This window comes from Tinamus guttatus, unplaced genomic scaffold, assembly GCF_059628265.1.
Source record: "Tinamus guttatus ecotype Peru unplaced genomic scaffold, ASM5962826v1 Tinamus_guttatus_pri_ptg000909l, whole genome shotgun sequence".
Lineage (NCBI taxonomy): Eukaryota > Metazoa > Chordata > Aves > Tinamiformes > Tinamidae > Tinamus > Tinamus guttatus.
Window position 1 is genome coordinate 303,777 of NW_028289443.1, and position 24,059 is coordinate 327,835.

General features: G+C 39.7%; 1 protein-coding gene across 1 annotated transcript; it reads left to right on the forward strand.

Annotated features, from left to right (window-relative positions):
- Positions 1-913: 913 nt before the first annotated feature.
- On the forward strand, positions 914-22,832 carry C7 (complement C7). The gene is made up of 18 exons (XM_010211316.2): positions 914-1,024; positions 1,333-1,388; positions 1,996-2,071; positions 2,848-2,989; positions 3,825-3,966; positions 4,042-4,180; positions 5,008-5,142; positions 6,299-6,542; positions 7,144-7,257; positions 8,007-8,173; positions 9,120-9,348; positions 10,158-10,329; positions 10,701-10,788; positions 12,122-12,254; positions 13,568-13,759; positions 18,641-18,737; positions 21,111-21,295; positions 22,417-22,832. The coding sequence occupies exons 1-18, from the start codon at positions 1,019-1,021 to the stop codon at positions 22,602-22,604; spliced, it is 2,505 nt and encodes an 834-aa protein (XP_010209618.2). The 5' UTR covers positions 914-1,018; the 3' UTR covers positions 22,605-22,832.
- The last annotated feature ends 1,227 nt before the right edge of the window (positions 22,833-24,059 follow it).

Below are 24,059 nucleotides of genomic sequence, written 5' to 3' on the forward strand. Positions count from 1 at the left end.
ATCTTCAAGAAAGCAGGTCATGCCAACAGGATGCAGCATTTTAAAGGCACTGCAGAACAATACTCTGATATAAAGTGTCTGGCTTTCTGAGAACTATGCAAAATTGTACTAACTAGATATTGTGTTTGACCAGTTTTCAGATGGGGAGCTGCTTTCCCATGAGGGTTTCACCCAGACTCTGCTAAGTGGAAGTTTCCCCAACCTGGGAAGTTTCCCCCATATTTCCTACATGACTTTCCACATCAAAATGTGATGTTTTAATGGTGTAACTGGAATGAATCAGATCTGGAAATAATAAAAGATGAAAGAGAAAACAAGAAGGCATGGCAAGGGGGAAAGGAAAAAGTGAGAAAAAACTACTCTGTAAGAGCACCTGCACAGAAAACCAAATGTCAGCGTTCCGTTGAAACCAGGGGCTGTGGGGCAGAACCACATGAAAAACAGACTGAGACTTGCATTCAGATCCTTAGACTGATTGATTTTTGGCATGAAAATTGATGCGCAACTGCAGAAGTGCAGAATGGAGATTTGTGAGCAGAATTTAAGTTTTGCAACATCAGCTGGAATCTAGAGTAGCTCTTCCCGTTGAAGCTAGGGACTGAGCTCTGGTCTAGGGTAAGGGACACCAGCCCTTAACCCGTAACCAGATTGAGACCTCTGAAAAGTTTTGTTCAGAGGAAAAAAACTGTGACACAGAAGATAAGCAAAAAGGAATGTTCTTCCAGTAAGTATTTCCCACAGCTTCCCAGTCCCAGGCAGCCTTGCCAAGCCTTGATTTATATGTCTTAAAAACGTCAAGCAGTTCCAGCAGACTGGGTCCCTGAAGGGGATTAGATGGGGTTAAGATAAATATTTCTCTGCAATATTTAGCCTTTCGTGGGGATGAAAAGCATAATAGCAAGGCAGAGTAAGAAGAGACATATGGAAGCAGACAGACAGACTGACTTCTTCAGCTGCTGAATTGAGTGGAAGTGCATTTTCCTCAGTAATTGCTGGATATCTGAGTATTTCATCTATCATGAAGGTAAGACAAATGCTTTCTTAAATTGCACTAATGAAGTAAATGCATCAAGTGCCATGAAATATTAATTTATCAAGAGAAATATTTGTCTGAAAATGTGGTTGGTCAGTATCACAAGAGGAAAGAAAACTAAAATCCTGCAGCTTGCGCAAAGAAGCTGAGCAATTAGCTCGATCTTATTATCCTGACCCCCTGTCCTTTCTTTGTTAAGATGTCTATTGTAAAGACTGCAGGAAGTTAGAACAGCTGCTTTTAGAACATCTATAAGAAGAAGCAGAAAAGCAAAGTAAGCTTTTGCTTCTCTTTTTCAGGTGCTGGGGATTTTTATCTTGCTGGAGGTTTCAGGCTTCTTTCCTGTTTTTTGCAGGTGATTATTACTTTAGAAAACTATATACTGAAGACTGAGCATGTATAGTTGAACAGACAATTTCTCCCAGTGCAGGGCAGGGCTTAGAACTTTCTTCAGGTATGTTTTGACATGGGGCTCAGTGGGATCTTTAAATATGTTTTTGTGGAAGAAATCACATTCTTCTGACACCAGTCTGTGCTGGCACTTCCACTGCCATAAGTGGCAACAAGAGTGAGGAATTATGGTGTCCATCAGTTCCACCCACATTGAGCAAGACAGAAGAGCCCAGTTTGCAAACTCACTGTATGAGAGCTGCTGTGGGATGGTCTCTTGCACACACTCCTATGGAGCTTCAGGAGGCAGGGAATGGGCCTAGTTTCTTCTGTTGATTAATGCCTGGAAAGCACAACTGGGAACCATGCTCATTATTTTCACACTTGGTCAAATCTCAGTGGTTTCAGAGGGTGTCTGATCATGCACCATATTTTTATTGAAGGTTTGCTTTGCTGTTTCAGAAAGCTTTGCATTAATGCTTACGATTGCAGTCCCTGACAATTTTCTTTTTTTTTCTTTTTTTTTTTTTTTTTTTTACCCCTAATAATCACATAAAACACTCCTGGAGCAGCCCTTCCCATCCAATCCATTGCCGCTGGAATGCTTTTGGACCTTGGTCTGAGTGTGATGGCTGCACTAAAAAACAGGTATATACAGACACACTTTTTCTCCAATCATGACTTCACAAACATATTCCTGTATTTAGGGAGCCACTGTATCTTTTAAACCTTGATTGGATGATTTTCTGTCTATAGCTCTATCACATTAGATATAAAAATTCACAAGAGGTCATTCTGAGATGATGATGAAATGGAGGAAAAAGATAAGCAAAAACATTTTTCCTAGCAGAATGAGAAGATTATCGGGCTCTAGAGAAGGGAAAGTCTCCATGCTCCCCTCTCTATGTTCCCTTCAAATCTATGGTATCCATGTTAAGAAATAATTAGTGCAGTGTTTATTTTGATGATAGTTCCAAAAAGCTCCTGTTCTGTAAACTAAGAAAATTTTGCAGCTGTCAGTAATCAATTTGTACCACCTCTGCTGATTTTTCATTAGAGGAGTAAGGCACCAAAAAGAGAAGGCTTTGTTGCAAATATTATCCCCAATTAAAACAAGTTGATGATTTTTACATTTCAGCTCTATTCATGTTGAAGTTATTTTTGCTTTTGACTTTCCATCTTGTTTCCATTTATGTTGCATGAATTAGGAAAGAATTAATCGACATTAAAGATCTGAACTGAGAATGAAATAGAGTATTTTTAGAAACAAGAAGTAGCTCATGTAATGTTAGCCGTTAACATTTTCCTTTAGGATATTGCTTATGTTGAAAGATTTTAGCATATTAAGCATGATGTTCTCAATCAAAGGATTTCTCCTTTTCATTTTCTTGTATTTTCTAAATTTTCCTTTGATTTGCATTCAGATTCGGAGACGGACAATAGCAGTTTATGGCCAGTTTGGGGGAAATCCCTGCTCTGGGGATGCCTTTGAGACAAGGCAATGCACTCCAACACGGGGATGCCCAACAGAGGATGGCTGTGATGATCGGTTCAGGTGTTTTTCAGGTATCATCAAGATTTTTTTTGTTGTTTTCTACTCCTTAAAATTAAGAAAACCTTGTGGTGCTTGAAATTTGGCCAATGGGTATTTACTTCCCAGAACTCTTGATCTACAGCTAGCTTTGATTCAACAGGAAGTTTCCTTTTGTTCTACCTTGGCTATGCATGCTTTTAATTTCATTTGGGTGTATTCCAAAACTTTACAGATAATATGTTGTAGTTCTGTGAGTCTCCTTAAATCATTCTGCTTCACTAATACACTCCAGAGTAAGATATATATATACACTTTTCATTATGAGACAGTAATTAAAGAATGCAACTTTAGATGTGATTCTCCAAAGCCATGTTTTAGGATACATCCAAACATTTTGGAGATCACTTACATGATGAAAGCTAAGGTTCCCTAGAGAAATGCTAGTATCTACACAGCTTCTGTTTCCATCACAAAACACCACATTACCTCAGCAGGTAGATATTTATCAAAGAGCAACAGAATAAACACATCTTGGGCTATCACAGTCACACAGGATATGATCAAAGGATGAAAATTCAGAAAAAAACAGGAAATAAATTTAAAAGCCAACTGTTTTTTTTTAATGTATTATAAGCCTGGAATGGCTATAGCTCCCTCAAGTGTATATATGCACTTATTTATTTATGTCTACTTCTACTGTAGTTTTGCAAGGTATTCTGGGAACTATGGGATTGAATGAGCTAATTAATGTGGTAAGAACTGTGTTTTTTTTCTTTGTGTGTTTTTTTTTGTTTTTAAGTTAGGTGATTTATTTTTAAATAGATTTTTAAAAATCTCCTATCCATGTGCATTGTTATTTTGATTTAGGTCAGTGTATTAGCAGGTCTCTTGTGTGCAATGGAGATCAGGACTGTGAGGAAGACGGTGCTGATGAAGATCAATGTGAAGAGAAGAGGACTGTGTGTGATAGTGATAAAACACCTCCAAATTCAGACCTTACAGGAACAGGGTAATTTCTGTGCAATTTTTAGCCGCTGTTCTAAAGTCTGCTAGCTGAGTGCCTTTCATGTTTTTCTTCTCATAGTTTTGATGCCATTACTGGTGAGACTAAGGGAAGAGTGATTCATACAAGAAGCTTTGGAGGACAATGCAGAAAGGTGTTCAGTGGTGACAGGAAAGAATACTACAGGCTGAGTGAGAGCGTTCTTGCTTATACATTCCAAGTACGTTTCCATTAACTCCACCTTTATCTTTAGAGTCTTGATTAAAGCAGGTACAGTGAGGCAAAAGAGGTAAGGTCCCTTGGCAAGGAGGTTACTTTAAACATAGATGAATGAACCCTGTATCTTCCACCCAGTCTGTTCATTCCACTTGCAGCTCTTCCACCATGAACTGAGAGAAGGATCCTAAGCCTAAGTCTCCTGAATAAATATCAAACAAACAACAGTAGCAAAACCTTCAGTGCATAGAAGTTGTCATGTGCCACCACATGCTAAGGTTGTGGCATTCTTCTCCAGAGAGGATGGCATTTTATTATTTTAAAATACTAACTTGTCAGTATGTTGCTATAAAGAATGGGAAAAGAATAGTCATTTTCTGGATGTCATTTCTACTTCTCTCACAGTAAAACTGAATGCCAAGACACCTACTTAGCATAATCTGCAACCTGAAACACCCTAAGAATTTTTTTGTGCATAGAGCTTTGAGGTGCTTCGTGGAGACCTTGCAGAGACACATTATATATTTATTTCTCTTTTCAAATCACAAGTCAAAGGCATGCTAAATAATCCTTAATGCATCATATTACTTTATAAACACATATATATACAGATACCTTGTACATATGTATTTACATGTAATACTCTTTTCAGACAACTGTTTCTTCCAGTGTCTACTTCTTCTAGTGTTTATGTATCATTTCAAATGAATATAGCCTGAAGATGTATCCGTATTTTTTTTTACATCAGAAAGTATCGGATCTGCTCTATGTTATTGTTTTTAACATCCTTCATAAAGCTCTTTATATAGAATTTTATCTTCCATCTTCTAGGTTAAAATTCAGAATGATTTTAGTTATGAGTTTTTCAACAGTAGCTGGTCTTATATGAAGCACACAGAGAGCTATGAAACATCAAACCATGGACACAGATTTTCACAGAATAAAAATCTGCAAAGCAATCAAAAGGTATGTTTAGAGTGTCAGTGTTAGTATTTTGCATAAATGTTCTAGTTGTGATTTTTGTTTGCACTTTCACAGTAACATGTGAGTATTTATTTTATCCAGATATTTTTTACATAAAGTCCACAAAAGAAAAATCTCATTAAACCTTTACAAATGCATTGCTAGTCTAGGTTAAGATGTGTTTGGTGCTATTGTTGCTTTTGCATTTTACCTGCTTATTATTAATTTGTTTATTTGCTAGTTGCTTTTCCTTATTTGAGAAAGTAAAACATCAACATCTCATAACTGTTTTTTTTTTCATTTTCTTCTAACAGTTTAATGCACTTTTTCTTAATATTTTTGTCAGTATCTTGGAGTGAAAGAGTTCTATACAATAAAATCAGTTTTAATCACAGAGTTATTTCCCTTCCCCCTAGCAGGAAATCAAGAAAGATAGCCAGCATCCTATGCAGTTAGTAAACTGGAGTGCTTATTATGCCTTTGCCTTGCCCTTATTGAAAAACAAAGGTTAAAAAATAATTTGAGAATGGTCAATTAAGAGGTAAAATCTTTATCTTAAAGTGAATAAAAGCAAGTAACAAATGCATGTATTTGATGGGTTGATGTAGTTGTTACTAGACTAACAGTGATATACATTATGTTTTTTTCAGAACAAAGTTCGATATCAATATTGAGAAACTGAGTTGACCATTCTTGTGTAGGTATTGCATAGGAGTTAAGATTTCCTCAAAACATACTCAATATGGCTAGAGCACCTTAGCAAAAAAGAAGAAAAAAAAGTCTCTCCCACAGAAATCAGGATGCAAAGCAGACTTTTTAATTCCTTATTACTGCCATGTTGCCAATGCTGGAAACCACCATTAGTGATTGCATCATATTAGTGAATAGTGATATTTTCATTATTCATTTGAATTAGACTAGTTTTCTGGTACACAGGAAGAAAAGAAAGACAATGCAGCAGCTACAAATGAAAGACAAAAATGTACTTCATATCTTCAGAATATTTTTTTTCACATTTACTTGGTTGCTTAGACATAACTAATAATATAGACGCTAATACTCATACTGTTGGTCAGTAGCTAATATAACATATATCCTCTGACTCATAGTGAAATGGCTGCATGACTGATCCAAGACTGTTTTATTTTCCTTCCATCAGAGTCAGCAGCTGATGGTCATTGAAAACAGTGTGGAAGTCGCTCAGTTTATTAACAACCGCCCAGACTTTCTCACTCTTGCAGAACCATTCTGGAAGGAACTTGCCAACCTCCCTGTGGTCTATGATTATAACACCTACCGAAGATTTATTGAGCATTTTGGGACTCATTTTTTACACTCTGGATCCCTAGGAGGACATTACAAAGTTATTTTTAAAATGGATACTGACAAAATGAAAGCCGAAGGTAGAGCATTAGAGCATTTGTTATAAGAAACAAAGTGGAAAACAAACAAACAAACAACAAAAAAAACCCCGTATCTCTTTGCATGTTCTCTATGGTAGTATGTAAAATCAAGTAAGAGTTTGATAATTGTAGTTCAAGACCTCATCAGGCTGCACTTGAATTCTAATGCTAGCTTGAATGTCAAATAATCTTAAAGTTTAAGATTAAAGATTAAAGTTTAAGTCCTCCATTTATTTGAAGATAGAGGTTGAGTAAAACTGTAAAGAGCAAGATAAATCACAAATGAAGCAAACATCAAAGTGACAAGTGAGGATACGCAGTGGTAAACAGTGCTGTAAGATTAGGGATTGCTGAGAAAAGGGGTGAAAGGAACAAAAAACTTTTGCCAGATAAAACTTTTGTCTCAGCCTCCATCCACAGGTTTTGACATTATGTGGACATCCCTCAAAGACCTGCTTTTTAGTTGCCTCCTAATTCTAGCAGAAAAGGTGGTAGTTTCTTTTCTAAAAGCCCTTTCAAGTCAATGGGAAACTGAGAGATTAATTTAAAATATACACCAACTTTCAATGTACAGTATGATTAATGGACCTATTTTCTGCAGGTCTGAGCCTTACAGACATGTACAAGTGTACCACATCAGGCTGGAATGCAATCATTGTAAAGAAGAAGAAAACAGAATGTTCTAAACTGGACGAAATACTACGAGCTTCCTCGGGTAAATGTTCAGTAGTAACTTGCACAGTTCCCATGTATCCAACTTTCATTTCTTCTTAAAGAACCATCAAAATGAGGAGCAGGTGTTGGTAGCTTTGCGGAACTTTATTTTAAAATGTAGAACCCAGACACCGACTGCCCCATTTAAAAGGCTCTCAAAGATGCAATTAGTGCTAACACTTTCCCAACAGCTAATATATTCCAGACACCTTACATCTAGAGATGCTAATACAGTTCTTAAAAAACATATGGCTTATATTGCTGTACACGTGAGTCTTCTTGATGCAAGCATGCATGCTTGATTTGTCTAGGATTGTAGAACCCATTTCCACCACTGAATCCAGGGCCTGTTGAACAGGTCCGATATGGAGATGTATGTGGAGGTGTAAGCTTGGGTGTTGAGCTGTTTGTGCAGCTGGTTTCTGTGACAGAAAAGAATAAATCACTTTACAGATGCTCACCAAGTTAGTCACCTCAGCCTGCTTTGCAGATGTTGCAGAATTTCCAGCTTTTGTCTTCTCTGCACTGCATTTTAATCCTAAGGCAATATTTTTTTCTCTTTTTAGGAAATACTGCTGCAGGATTTGATACAGTGTTTACTATTGAGGACAAAGTAATCTCATAATTGCATTCTGCACTGATGTGTTGTCTCACTACTTGCTAGTATAGTTTTTGCATATATTGTTTCTATTCCCATTTGTAAATATACCAATGTGCCTATTTTCTGTATTTCTCTTCCTCAACCTACAGGAAGTAGTGGCAATAAGATTAAAGGAGACCATTACATAGAAGGAGGAAGCCCAGGTGCTGTTGCTGGCCTAAGCTATCTGGAGCTGAATAATCCTGCTGGGAACAGTCAAAGGTATTCTTTTTGGGCTGGATCAGTGACAACCTATCCCAGAGTAATCAAACAAAAGGTAAGGCTATTTTTGTGAAACGCAGATGAGCAGATGGGATTACTCAAGTGATTAAATTATAGATGGTGATTAATCAGGCTGTAGTCCGTTATCATTTTGTGTTCAGATCACTTAAGAAAAGTAAAAAGATTTTACAGGAAGAATATTCTAGGAAGCAGTTTGCTGTATTACAAATCTCACCTCTGAATGGAAGATACCTGCAGGTCTTACAAGCTTTTGGCGATTTTAGTGGAGTCCTGCTCCACTACTGAATTACATGTTGACAAGTCTGTGTGTCTTCCACACAGACTTCTGTCCTCTATGCATCCCTTTTGTACCTCTCCCTTTCCTATGTGTGTACAAATTTGTCATGTTTGAGGATTCTGGAAACCAGACATCTGGAAGTTGGCACAAGAGCATTCACCACTACCTTGTCCAAGTCCCCTTTGGGAGCAGCTTAAATGTTGAAGAATCGAGTAAAAGCAGTAGAATTCCATCAGGGAGTTTTCAATTAAATGTGAGAATATAAGATATAAAATCTGCCATAGGAATGAAAAATATTTTTGCTTACTGCCGTCTTTAATCACTGCTTAATTAAATGACATGCTTATGCAAATGTCTAGCTTTTTAGACTGGAATTACCTTGGTGATGACAGGTTATTGCACATTGGCGGACTGTGTTATGGTACACGTAAAGCTCATCTGTAATCTCTTGTCTCAAATGTGTTCAAACACAACTAAGATGCCAGTTACTTTAAGAAACATAGAGTTGACTTTGCAGACAGAAGCTAATGTTGAAAACTAATTTAATATTTTAGTTAGTTAGCTAACAAACTAGGTAGGGCATTTTTCAAGACTCATGCCCAGAAATATAATTCACAAATTATCTTATATGAAAAAATGTGTTGATAAACTGTTCTGCCCTTAATATAGCTTTTTGTGTAAATTCTTATTCTTCTGTGTGTAGCTAACACCGCTGTATGAGCTGGTAAAGGAAGTACCCTGTTCTTCAGTCAAAAAGCACTACCTAAAACAAGCCATTGAAGAATATATGGCTGAAAACGATCCCTGCAAATGTCGTCCTTGCCAGAACGGTGGCGAGCCTGCCGTGGAAGGAACTCAGTGTGTGTGTTACTGCAAGCCTTACACCTTCGGAGCAGCCTGTGAACTGGGAACTCTTGTGCAAGATCAGCCAGGTCAGCACTTAAGCTTGTGAGAGTTTAAAAGTAGTAAGTGCACTGTCCTGTTTCCAGAGTCTGTTTATCCTGCCGCACAGACGGAATGAGCAGCTGATGTTGTCTCTGCTTAGCCTGTATAAACAGTACTTTACAAAGAACTGTTTTCATAATTATTATTAAATACAGTGGATATAACCACTCACAGTGTACCCCTCCATAATTAAATACATACTCTGAAAGCACAGGTATTTTTTAGTTCCCACAAATGGTTCTGTACCAATCCATCCGCAAGTAGGGGAATGTAATAACAGGCCAAATACACTGTTGCCAAAGTAGGATGAAAACACTTTCACTATTAATTCTGAGTGCCATGGACTTGCTGCAAAAGTGTAGCATCAGTCAGCATGTGATGTGTGCATCAGTCCAGGAGCAAAGTCAGCCAAGTTTTGAATTGGGAAATTGCCATAAGGAACTGCAGAATCCAGAAGAGTGAGAAAATTTGCAGATTCTTCAAACATGCAAGTCACACATGGCTGGTGTTCCCTTAGACACAAAATTTAGGAAAGGGAATTGATTGGTTGAACAGGGAATCAGCTCAGCCTTTAATACTGTGACTTATACATGTGTCCAGAAGTCAAAGACCCAGTGAAATCAGAAAGACAGATTTAGAGGTGTCTTTGTGAGGTTGGGCAGGCTGGGTAAGGGAACAGAGATCATTACAACAGGGAATTCTTTGTAAGGTCATAGTATTTGAATTGGCTTTGGATAGTACTTGCCTTTTTTAGAACAAAAATCCTTAATGTGAAATAGTCCTGAATGCTACACAGGTGTCATTGATGGACACTGGAGCTGCTGGTCTTCCTGGAGTCCTTGTTCAGGAGGAAGGAAATCAAGGAGTCGAGTCTGCAACAACCCCTCACCACAAGGTGGTGGGAAGGCTTGCACAGGAGAACATCATGAGAGCAGATCCTGTGAAGATGAGGAGTTGCAACATTTTCGGTAAGCAGAGAAGAAAGTTTTGGAGCACTTATTACACAAATAATTTAAAAGTTAATTCAAAATGGTTCACATATTTTTGCAGAAGAATGTCGCTGACTGACCTGCTATTTTTTATATTTAAGTTGAAACAAAATGCAGCTCAGGAACTGAATCTGACATGACCAGAATATAGGGTAAATGTCAGTAAAATTGACACCATTCTGTTTAATAATGACTTCTTCAAGTATTCTGGTGGTGCTAAATTTTAATATAGTTGTTATGTAAATGGGACACATAATGGTCTTGAAAATGAACTTCGTTGAGAAATATACTATTTTCAAAGGACAAATGACTAAAATTAAAAATTAGTAATACTTCTGTCTGTTTTATAGCTTGATTGAACCACACTGCTTTGATGTATCTATAAGGCCTACAGAATTCTGTTCACCTCCTCCTCTCTTGGAAAATGGATTTGTTCGAGTAAGTTATTTCTAACATTTTTTCATCTGCCCTATTCCTACCTGTAGTATCGCAGCTTAAGTTGATAAAGAGGTTCATATGAAATTGTGTATTTCTCTTTATATGTTTAGTATTGATAAGTTTAGGATCAAAACTTCTGCATAGCATCTTTCTCAGCATTGTTCTCCTTGCTTAAGTTTACAAGATGTTAGTCAAGATTTTACACATGAAACATTCATGCTCATGCACACACTAACAAACTGAAATCTTTGCTTTTCTGCGCCATGGAACTTGTAGAAATAAGAAATCCTGCCCTGACCCTGTACACACAGTCAAAACATTTCTGTGCCACACATATTACAGATTAAAATATGGAAAAACAGAGAAACAGATCAGAAAGAATAAATGTCCAAGCTCATTCAGCAAACCCATAAGAAAATTATAAACAGATTTTATGACCTTTGATTTTCCATCCTATGACTAACCATTGTAATTTCTTATTCCCTGGTGGAACTATGGTGAGATAACTTATTTTTCTGACTGTATTACAAAGGTGGGTCTATTTAGCAAGGGAGACTAAATTTCTCAGGATATTGGTTATGCCTTCTCTATGCTGTGAGGCTGTCTAGATTCTTCCTAATCAATAAAATAAATATAATGATTAGTTAAGAATCCATTAGTTATCTCTGCACAACTGAGCTTGAGACAGGATCCAAAATTTTGTCATGACTTTTTTAATCAATTTCTCTCTCCCATATTGATATCCTTCATTCACCAACGGTGGAATATTCTCAATCTGTGGAATATTCTCCTCTCACTTTAGAACAGATAGGGATATAAAATGAGAAAAAGTCTGTGTCTTCAAGGCCAATTCTCCTAAGTAATCCTATCATATTAAACATGTATAAGCTTCCAACCTGCCATCCTAAGAATTAGCAAAACCAGTATTCTCACTGGAAAATTGTTCAAGAGCCTAATTCTACTAATGTTGAATAACGGCCATATTTGTAGTCAGTTTATATGCTGGCAGAATAGCATTGATCTATTTATCCTATATAACACAGTCAGACTCCTGTGATAAGGTACATTCAGCTCTAACCCCTCATCTGCTAAGTCAGCCAGAATCTTCTATATTCTACCAGTTCTTTTTTTTTCAGCATCTTTTCCATTTTGAACACATTGCTACTATATTCCAGACAGTCCTACCAGGTCTTGTAGAATGGCGCGAATACTTCACACTAAACAGTCCCAAACTACTGCATCCCAAGATAATGCCCCGAGATCAAAAGGAGTTTGACACTGCTGCTTTTTCCTAGATCATATATTCAATTTCCTCCTATAACTTTTATTTCAGAATGCTGAAAACTTATACCCCGTTGGGAAAAGCATCGTTTACACTTGCAAAGATGGATATTCTCTTGTTGGTGATCCTGCTGCCAAGTGTGGCAGTAATTTACAGTGGCAAGCTGGAGACAGATACTGCCAGAGTATGTTTAACTGATTTAATTATGAAATATAACTTAATTCCTGAATTCTAGTGAGAGTTTTTTCCATGTCTGATTTCTAACAATAAGGAGGAAAGAAATACATATCTGTATTTTCTCACTTCCCTAGGCAGAATCAGGTTTAAATTGACTTTCTTTTCTTTGAATCAGATATTGTTACATTGAAAGAGAAAAATTTCCATAATCTCTGGATATAAAGGAGATTAGAAGTGAAACAAAAGCCCAGCACACCTGGTCAAAATGATATATTATATGTAGAAAGAGTTTTATTATACTCTGAACAAGGTTTGTACCCATTGGCATATAAGCCAAAATCACAAAGACTGATGATCAGTAAATCCTATAATCTCTGTTAGAGGAGCAGCAATTTTCTCATGTTTACATTATGACTGAGATTCTCTGTAGTTCTCCGTAATCCTTCTAAACTGGCAGTAAATTGCAGCATAAACCGTTCTCATACACTGTCATCCCTGATGAATACTCCATATAAGAAGCTCCCTCTTCAAGACTCTAAACAATACCCTAGAGTGTGGGAGAAATTACTTGCTGTGGGAACAAACTTTGTTTCACAATTCAGTCTTGTGGCTATTGCCAGGAACCATTGCGATGAGCCCATGTCCCTTGCTGGCCAAATGGAGTGAAAGGTCCAGAGGCAGCTCTGGGCACCCACAGAGTTCTCAAATAACTCTGTCATTGTAGGAGCTTAACTCCAGGGACCTTTTTACAGCTCGGATATAAACTTCACTCCTTTCCACTAACCCCATTAGTAAGCATTAGGGTATTTTCTCCCTCAAGTGTTATTTTTGGATCAACTTTGAGTGCAATCAGCAAGACCTGGGAGTTTTCAGGACTGTTGTTCAACACCCTGCTTTCCCCCTTCCAACCAGAATTTATTGTCAAAAAATCCTAGCCCAAATGCTAGTACTGTGTATCAGTACACAGGGTCCTGTATGTATGATCTGTCCTTACTAGGATGCTAGTTACCAGCACAAACCTTAACAGAAGCACAGGTTTAAGAAAATAGACTTTCTGTTGAAGGTATGACCAAATGTGCAAGCAATAGGAGAAGATATTGTCACTCTGTCCTTGGTATTGCATGTACTCTTGGCTGGGGTAACGAGTCAATATTCTTTGCTAATGTGTTTGCTATATTTCTAGAAGAAAACAGCTAATATTTCTCTCTCTCTCTTTTTTTTTTTTTTTTTTTTTTTTGCATTTGAGGCAAGATAAAATATGTGACTGCTTTCTGCAACTCACTGCTTCAGCATGACTATCTCAAATGCTTTGTTCTTTAGAAACTGCTTGTCTCCTGCCTGTGTTGGAGGTGGGGTTGCAAGGAGAGCCATGGAAACCTCTCTATGAGATTGGTGAGAGGGTCACTCTGTCCTGTCCACCTGGCATGCACTTGGAAGGGGAAGGCTCCATTTTGTGTGAGCCCAGCCTCAAGTGGTCTCCTGACATGACAACTATCCAGTGCAAGAAACCAGGTAAGTCATTGCAGCCCCCTGAATGCTGTTCAGAAGTGTCTTTCATGTACAGATTGTGGCTGATATAGATATAGATACCTAGATCTCTATCAATAACATAAAACACAAAAGACACAAATGTGTGCTTCAGCATGGGCCAAGAAAACTGACCATCTTCTACAAGCTGTTCAAACACAATGCCTTAAGACATTTATTTTGAGGTTTCCCTCTGGCTTGTTGCTTCCCATATAGATATGAAGCATTATCACCAACAATATTTTAGGAGATTGTCTAGGATATATGCCACCTATTCTGCCCCCAAAATACACTCCACTTCCCACCCATGCTGTGTAAAACCACCACCATATGAACTGCACCACAGAGACATGACTTCTCTGGAAGTCATCTGGAACCAGTTCGGTGCACGGAGACCTCATAGAGCAGAGAAGAGCTGGGGCTGGGTGACTGTTTTTGCTCATTTGGTAATAAGACTGCAGGAGGTGAAGGAGAGGGTTATGGATTGTCCAGCTCATAGTAACATAGAGCTGCTTAAACTCTGGGTTGATAGTGGCTGGCACTATCAGAGAGAGAAGCAGGCCGTACCATAAAACAGCTTAGTCTCAATTCATATTTTCCAGCTGTGGAGGGCAGACAAGACTTTCTCTTGTATGTTCCTGCAATGCTGGCTAGTGATGCACAGCATCCAAGCAACTTGCTACTTCAGTCACCCACATCCTTACCCCACATCCCAGATGTATCCCTTGTCACACCCTTTCCTGGAGAAAACTAACAGCTACTGCTCTTCCCCAGGGAACAGAAGGAATAATAGACCTGTAATCAAAAAGAGAGCAAAAAAAAAAAAGGCTTGTAGTTGCTGTCATACAAAAACACTAGTGCTACAGAACTAGTGTTGCTTGTTGCCTTGTTCCTTAGGCTTAGCCTTAGTGACTGATTTTCATCAGTTTTGGTTACACCATGTATTCGAACTATAGTAATGACTAGAAACAGTCATGAATGTTTCCATCTTTAGAAACAACTTGTTTCTTCCTGTATGGGAATATTATTAGCACAACAGAAAGAACACAGTTAAAAAACTATGAGGAATATGAAATAAAAATGGAAAAAAATTAAAAATATACTTACAGAGACACATTGGCACATATCTAGTTGACCTTACTGAAATATAGCGGGATGAGAGTGTTTACTCAAGTAATAGCATTGATAACAGGCAATTACAGAGGACAGGCACAACCAGCAGTCCCAGACCTGGGACACTCTAGTGGTGTTTGGTGGAAATTTCCCCTTCGCAGGCAGACAAGGTTATGTCTGGTGTTTGTGCTGCAGAGCTCTACAGGTCCATTTTTTTCCTTCTCTCTCAATTTCTGCCTGTTGCTTGGCAAGCCTTAATCTGTAAGGGAGATTTATTTTAAAAACGTAACAATGTTCAGGGATATTAAAGTTCCAAGTTAAATAGAATACTACAGACACCTAATCTAACACACAAATCAGGATAAATCTTTCTCAGAAAACCTGCCTGTATGGATTAAAAAAAATTTTGCTAATACTTGTTACAGAAATCTCTAGAGGAATGTTTAGTAAAGGCTTTTTTTTTATTTCAAAGCTTACAGTATAATGTAGCAGCCAAATAACAAAACTTGCAATTGTGAAAATTCCCCAAGAATCATTATTGCTTTTATTTTTTAAATTGGCTTGAAGACTATGTGCTGGAACTTGCAGTTACAATCAGTGATTATAGGTACTAAGATTCACTGTTTCTACACAGGGCTTTGGGCTCAGCTTTTCTAGTCTCAGCAATGAAGCCATTAATTAAGGAAGGACAGGCTGGGAAGGTGAGGTGGTGGAGTTGCTCTTTATGTGAGAGAGCAACTGGAATGCATGGAGCTCAACCTGGGAGTCGAGGATGAGCGAGTTGAGAGCTTGTGGGTAAGGATTAGAGGGCAGGCTAATGTGGGAGACACTGTGGTGGGTGTCTGCTACAGGCCACCTGACCAAGACGAGGAGGTTGATGAGGCCTTCTATAGGCAGCTGGATGTTGCCTCACGGTCACAGGCCCTGGTTCTCATGGGGGACTTCAACTACCCCGACATCAACTGGGAGGACAACACAGCCAGGCATAAGCAGTCCTGGAGGTTCCTGCAGAGCGTCAACGATAACTTTTTGACGCAGGTTGTGGAGGAGCCGACGAGGAGAGGTGGGCTACTGGACCTCGTGCTATCAAATAGGGAGGGCCTAGTAGGAGATGTTAAGGTGGGGGGTAGCCTCGGCTGCAGTGACCATGAGTTGGTGGAGTTCAGGATTCAACGAGGAGGAGGCAGGGCTGTAAGTAGCCTTGTGATGATGGACTTCAGGAGGGCCAACTTTAGCCTCTTCAGAGACCTCCTCAGTAGAATCCCATGGGCTAGTGCTCTAGAAGGAAGGGGGGCCCAAGAGAGCTGGTTAGTTTTCAAGCGGCACTTCCTCCACGTCCAGCAACAGTGCATCCCTGTGTGTAGGAAGGGAGGCAGAGGGGGCAGGCGACCTGCGTGGATGAGCCGGGAGCTTGTGACAATGCTCAAGCGGAAGGCAGCGGTATACAGAATGTGGAAAAAAGGACAGGCCCCCTGGGAGAAATACGGGAACGTAGTCAGGGAGTGCAGAGATGCGACAAGGAAAGCTAAGGCACGTCTGGAAGGCAGGCTGGCAAGGGACGTTAAAAATAACAAAAAAAATTTCTTCAAATACATTAACAGCAAAAGGAAGATCAGGGAAAACGTGGGTCCGCTGGAGGATGGGATGGGCACCTTGGTTACAAATAACACAGAAAAAGCAGAGTTGCTCAATGCCTTCTTTGCTTCGGTGTTTACCAAGGGCAGCCCTTTAGAGCCCCAGGCCCTAGAGACAAGAGAAGAAGCTGGTGGAGAGGAAGACTTGCCCTGGGTAGAGGAAGATTGGGTCAGAGAGCACCTAAGGAACCTCGATACCCACAAATCCATGGGCCCTGATGGGATGCACCCCAGAGTGCTGCGGGAGCTGGCAGATGCCATAGCTAAGCCGCTCTCCATCATCTTTGAAAGATCCTGGAGAACGGGGGAGGTGCCGGAAGACTGGAAGAAGGCCAATGTCACGCCAGTCTTCAAAAAAGGCAAGAAGGAGGACCCAGGAAACTACAGGCCAGTCAGCCTCACCTCCGTCCCCGGAAAAGTGATGGAACGGCTCATACTGGCCGTTGTCTCCAGGCACATGGAGGACAAGAAGGTGCTCAAGAGTAGTCAGCATGGATTCACCAAGGGGAAATCTTGCCTGACTAACCTGATAGCCTTCTATGATGAAATGACCGGCTGGATAGACGAGGGGAGAGCGGTGGATGTCGTCTATCTCGACTTCACCAAGGCTTTTGACACCGTCCCTCACAACATCCTCCTGGGCAAGCTCCGGAAGTGTGGGATAGATGAGTGGACAGTGAGATGGATTAGGAACTGGCTGGATGGCAGGGCCCAGAGAGTGGTGATCAGCGGTGCAGAGTCTAGTTGGAGGCCTGTGACTAGTGGGGTCCCCCAGGGGTCAGTCCTTGGTCCAGTCCTGTTCAATTTATTCATCAATGACCTGGATGAAGGCACAGAGTGCTCCCTCAGCAAGTTTGCTGATGACACGAAACTGGGAGGAGTAGCCGATACCCCAGAAGGCTGCGCTGCCATCCAGAGGGACATGGACACACTGGACAACTGGGCGGTGAAAAACCTCATGCAATTCAACAAGGCCAAGTTCAAGGTCCTGCACCTGGGGAGGAATAACCCCAGACACCAGTACAGGCTGGGGACCGACCTTCTGGAGAGCAGCTCTGCAGAGAGGGACCTGGGTGTCATGGTGGATGATAAGTTGACCATGAGGCAGCAGTGTGCCCTCGTGGCCAAGAAGGCCAATGGGATCCTGGGGTGCATTAAGAAGAGCGTCTCCAACAGGTCGAGGGAGCTGATCCTGCCCCTCTACTCAGCCCTGGTGAGGCCGCATCTGGAGTATTGTGTCCAGTTCTGGGCTCCACAGTACAAGAGGGATGTGGAGCTGCTGGAGAGAGTCCAGCGCAGGGCTACAAGGATGATCAGGGGCCTGGAACATCTGCCCTATGAGGAGAGGCTGAGGGAGCTGGGCCTGTTCAGCCTGGAGAAGAGAAGGCTGAGAGGGGATCTAATCGGTGTATATAAATACCTCAAGGGAGGGAGTGCAGAGAACGGTGATGGTCTCTTTTCAGTGGTGGCCACTGACAGAACTAGAGGTAATGGCCACAAACTGAAGCATCAAAAGTTCCACAGGAACTTAAGGAAAAATTTCTTAACAGTGAGGGTGACAGAGCACTGGAACAGGCTGCCCAGAGAGGTTGTAGAGTCTCCGTTTCTGGAGATCTTCAAAACCCGCTTGGATGCAGTCCTGGGCCAAGTGCTCTAGGTGTCCCTGCGTATGCAGGGGGGTTGGACTAGATGATCTCTAGAGGTCCCTTCCAACCCTAAGCATTCTATGATTCTATGATTCTATGATTCTGAAACTTCATGATAAAGCTGTTGCCAACATTTGCTAGATGTGATTCAGCACAGTTTAGCAGAAACAGACAGCCACTGCAGAGCTGGAATTGATGTTTAGTCTTGAACACAGCACCTGTCTCCTTCAGCCTGACTCTTGGGCTATTGATCAATTACTGCTCAATAACTCTGAAAATCTTATTATAGTTTTTTAATACTGCAGCTTCCTTCTATGAAATAGTTGCTTTTAATGAACTTGTAGAATGTGATTCATGTCACAGTTATATAATCCAGCCCCTTTTAAGATCAACTGATAGGATGATTTCAGAGTAGACCTTTAACAGGCTTTGCTTTTCTGGCCATTAATAGTGCTGCCTGTGTTCTACTTCAGTTCCCCGGGTGGAACCAGAAGCGACAGAGCCTAAATGTCAGCCCTGGGAGAAAGTCCAGCAGTCACAATGTGTGTGCAAACTGCCCTATGAGTGTGGGTAAGTTCAGGCTGAATTTGGCAATGACTTTCTCACTTTATTCAAGACAAATTAAATTTCTTAAGTCTTCAGTCCATGACAGATTAGAAAGCTTTTCTCATATGAGAAGGAGGCATAGTGCTTTGTTTGCTTTACAGCTCAATCAATGTCCTGTTCATCACTTACCTGCCTTGTCAGAGCTGTCAGTGGGTATTAGCAGTGATGGAATTTGGTTAGAAGACAGAAGGTGAAGGAATAATTTCAGCTTCACTTGATCTGTGAAATTGATGAAAAAAAGATAAAATGGTATTTTTAAGATTTAGAAGATGGAGGAAAAGTTAGAACAGATGCCCTTGGGACATAAGCCATCAAAGCTAAGACAAGTAAGCTAGAGAAATAAAGCAGATTTCTTTGCTGAAAAACTGGAGAGATATGAAAGGTACAATAATATAATCTCTTATTTACAGAGCAGTCTGTAAAGAGCAATTCTCTTCAGACCACTCATGTCACCTTTTATCACCTCATAACTTGCAGAGCAGAGTTTATTGTTTTTTATTTACTTAGTGATCTAAGCCTACCTTCTGTGATAGGTAAAGCAGGACAAACATGGCATTGATTCACTTACTGTGTTCTTTGCCAGCTTTTGAGGGAACAGAACCATAAATGAAAAGTAACAAGAAGACACTCAAGACTGGTGTCTTCTAACACCAGTGCTAATAGCCAGATGGTCCAAGGACCTCAGCAGTCAAATATCTGGGATAATTTTCATAGGACACCAGTATAGTAGATGTGAGATTTAGACATGAAATCTTACCAAGTGTACCACCACAGAAACTGAAAGGTTTGAAACCTCCAGGGTAACAGGCAAGGCTTTTCTTTTCCCACCACAGTAGGATGAAGAAAATTGAAGTCCTTGCAAATTATTTGGAGGTAGCAGAACTTCTCAGTGGAATATGTACGTGCATCAGACACATAGTTACAAGCCCTGCATAGTTACTCCGGTGCTAAACCAAAATTAGCCCACCTTAAACATCTGAGAATTAATATTGGTGAGCCTTGTTTAGGTTTTGTAGTTCCACTGGACACTTTCCTAGGGTTTGAGGCCATTACATTGTCCTGTAGTTAGATTTCAGTTTGCTACCTGTTTCTATTTTTTAATTACTTTCAAAATGGCAGGAAGATAGAGAACAGTCATTGTTCTTACCTGATGCCATCTCTTCATTCTGCCCTGAAATAACACGTGAAATAGCAGGATAAATCATCAGCTGGCTAAGCAGGCTTATCCGCTAGCCTGTGGAGGTTGGAGGGTTGAAGCATGTAACGTGATCTCAGGCCTCCTGCTAAGAGTGGTGGAAGTAACCTGTTTTGCTTTGCTGGGATGGTGACTCTCAACAGCAGCTGCAGCTCAGAGCAATTCGTAAGGAATACAGATGGGTTTCAGCCCATCATTAGTTTTTCCATTTTTCAAGAAACAAGCATTAGAAACTACAGGGATGGCACAAGAACCCCACAAGAGACTGCTGCCGTGGGTGCAAAATGTTGCCAGGAGAGCATGTGAATTACCTACTCTGCACATTTTGTTCACTCCACATAGACATCACCAATTGCATGAAGTACAAGAGCTTGATATTTAAATCCAGAACCCTCCTACATCTCCAGCATGAAATACAAATGATAATACCTTCCTAGAACTGTCCCTGAAGCAAATACTGCTCAAGATTGTCCAGGAATCATTATTATTGCTTTTACAAGTGAATTTTTTTTGGATGTTAGCACAGTTTCTAAATTTGAAGAAATAAACAAGTAAATCCCCTGTATGAACAGAGCATTGTTTTGATAAAATTTCTGTGAAGATTTTATATTTGTATTTCCAGAAATTTCTCTGGTTTCTCACGTTTTATCATAACTTTTTATTTGGTAAAATCTGAGGCTTTTAAAGGAGAGGAAGGAATAGTCTCCTCTCATAATAAATAAATAATTATGAAATAATAATATACATGCCAATATGCATATATCATTTTACATATGTAAAAACATTTGTTGTGGGCACATATATATATATGGATGTATAATATGTTAAAGAATATTTGAGGTCTGAACTCTTAAGTAGTGAAATCTAGATTTCATTGTCACTGAGGTCAACAGCAAGATATTCAATAATACCCTTGAGCTTCAAAGGGGGCACACTCTGGTTCTGCTCACATGCAGCATTCTGTGGGAAAGGAAGAAATCTGATTTATTCATGAATCTATGTCCTGAGTTCCTTTGCTGCCCTTTTAGGAGGTACTTTAATGAATATGCAAAGCAGAATGGGACCCTGAATATTTTCCAGTTCCTCAGCTTTTTTTAAAAGGTAGCACATTTAAATAGTGCTATTCCTCCTTTTGTTTTCAGTCCTTCCATGGACATCTGTGCTACAGATGAAAGAACCAAGAGAAATACACTTTTAACTGTTTGTAAAATGCATGCATTGGAGTGCATGGGCAGAAAATACTCTCTTACTAATGTAGAAAACTGCAGAATACCTCAGGCAGATGAAAAGTCCTGTGGATTATGCCGTCCATGGGAAAAATGTGATGGTAAGACATCCTTCATAATCGTAAGTAACAAAGTGAAATTTTTATCCCTACTTATACATTGATCATATTTCTATGCTTACAAAGCAACTCCTGATCCTCCCAGAAGGATCAGACACACAAACTACTACTTTTGTTTGTACTTCATTGCGTATCCCTCATTCCTCACATTATAAGCAAAGGTGAATAAATACTCCCTCAGAGTAAACAGTCTCAGTCTTTTGCAGTCTGTCTTCAATGGAACCTTTTCCATTCCCTGATCTAATTTCCCTGAGTGTTCTTCAGTACATTGCCTTTACTGGAGGATGACCAGAAATGGAAGGATAAAGGAGTAAATTAAGTTTTCAGACATGTCCCATTTAGAAGACACTGTTATTAAAATATTTTGAAAATGAAAATATTATTTAATAGGAATTTGTCTAACAGGTTGAATATATAAAAATAATAGCAAAAAGTCATCAAAATTGGTTGAAGCTTCAGCTGAGACAAATGCTGGCAAAAGTTAACATGCAAAACCAAAGAAAGCACAAGTTATGAAAAATAAATCTCAAAAAGGGACTTTACTCTTATCTGATTATTTAGCTGTTCTCACTGGTACATTTATTCATGACTATTTATTCATAGGATTGGGTTATCTGATCTTAATGAAACTGCTAGTATGTAAGCAAAAAGACAAGTTTTAAGTGTTTGCACGATAAGAGTTCAATCAGAGTTTGTTACTTTCCAAGGAGCCCTCTCATGTCATCTGGAGCAATAGATATGATAACTGGTACTAGCAGATTTGAAGCAGTATGATCAGAGAGGTATTCAAGACCTGTATCTCAAGCATCTTCAGAAAGCTTTTCCCACAAAAGCAAACAATTTATCAAATTTGGAGAAGCCCCTCTAGGTACATCAGATTCCTGTGACAGCAAAGTGCCACTTGGTTGCACCTCCAGTTTTTCCATTGACCCCAAATATTAGTTATTGTTACTTCTGTCTAGGAAGAGCACCCTTCACAAGTCACTCAGTTACTGCTATAGTATCACCAGAAATATATTAGCCTGTTTTTCATTGGATGAGTTCATAGCCTCCTTGTGAACAGATCCCATCCTAAGTGTTTTTTCTTCTCTGCTTTTCCTCAGCTGAATCCAACGGCTGTGTTTGCCGCGAGGACAGGCAGTGCGAGGAGGGAGGCGTTCAGGTCTGTGCTGAAGTGAGCGGCTCTGCTGTCCCTCAGACCATGACTGAATGCGAGGCTGGGCTCCGCAAGTGCCAGGGGGAGACTGTCACCCTTGTCAGCATAAAGCCCTGTGATGTTCAGGGCAAATAAGATATTTTACAGTTCATTTTGCTTATTACCATGAGATATGTCAAAATGTGTCAACTGTTAGCCAGACTATACTTCAAATTTTGCTCTATCATGTATAAACTACTATGAAGTCCACCATCGATGATGAGATTATGTTCTTTGGCTCTGAATCAGAGCTTTTCATTAGGCAGAGCTACATTCACCACTACCACTCACAAAAGGGCCCTTAGCCTAGATTATGACTTAGCATTGACAAGTTTACTTTGCATCTTTACTTTGCAGAATTAAAAAAACATTCCTGACCTGCAAGCACCAAACTAGTATTTATAGGGATACAGTATAGTGTCTGACACTTGTAAATACATTTTTCTTAGACACAATATATGCACTGATCAGATTTATATTTTTTAAAAAAAGCTTTACAAAACAATCCATATAATTCTTCTCTTTTTAATAGTGCAGCTTCTTCCTATTTTATCTTATTCAGCTGAGCAAAAGTATTCACAGCATTGAGCCTGTCACTGTGCCTGAAGCCTTTAAAGGTCAAAAAGTGCATTAATAGTAAAGTCAGCTTAAAATAATGAAAATAATTTTTAAGCTCATGGCTTCTTATAAAGAGAGCCGCATCATGAAAACCTGTCATTTTATATTGTCACAACCATCACCAAGAGCTAAACTTGTAAGCAAGGACAGCTCAGTTGCATTTGTCACATGCATTTGTGTTTAGTCCAAGCACTACTCTGCTTACAGATCATTGTACATGGAAGTCTTCAACCATAACAAAACTTTCTAAAAGTGAGTTATTAGGGAAAGTATGTCCTCATAGAAACAGAGAATGTCTGCATACTGACCCCTGGAGATACCCATGGACAATCTTCTAAGATTGTTCCTAAATAAAGTGGGTTTCTTGTACCCCTTCCCTTACACACCTGAGCATGATATTATCCAGTGACTCTTTTCCTCACACATATGTGCCCAGCAAGTCAATTCAGGTACCTGTTTTAGAAATCTGTCTTCTCCTGACTATTCTCAAATGCCAGCAGGGATAAACAGCAGATATCAAACAGGGTGGTTGATAAAGCAAATGTAAGACAATCAACAAGAAGCTTGTATGTTTTTAAAGTATCAAAAAGTGTATACCAGATAAAATCTGTTAGTTTGCACATTTGTACCTGTAATTTCCTCATGTAAATAAATGCTACCCTCAGCATGATAGGCTTTGTTTGCTGTGGCGCTGGGGTGAAAATTAAGCCAGAATTCCAAACAATCTGTTTTTCCTTGGCAATCGCCTGCCTTGGAGGCAGCTATGGTGGTGGGAAAGAGTTTGCCACTGTGACCCTTGGCTGTCACCGCTCTGCACACCCAGAGGCACCTGTGCTGACAGGAGGGGACGGGGTAGCAGGCTGTGATGGGCATGTTTCAAGCAGGAAGGATAAGTTGTACAGTTGAATCCTAGAACAAAACTGAGAAATCATA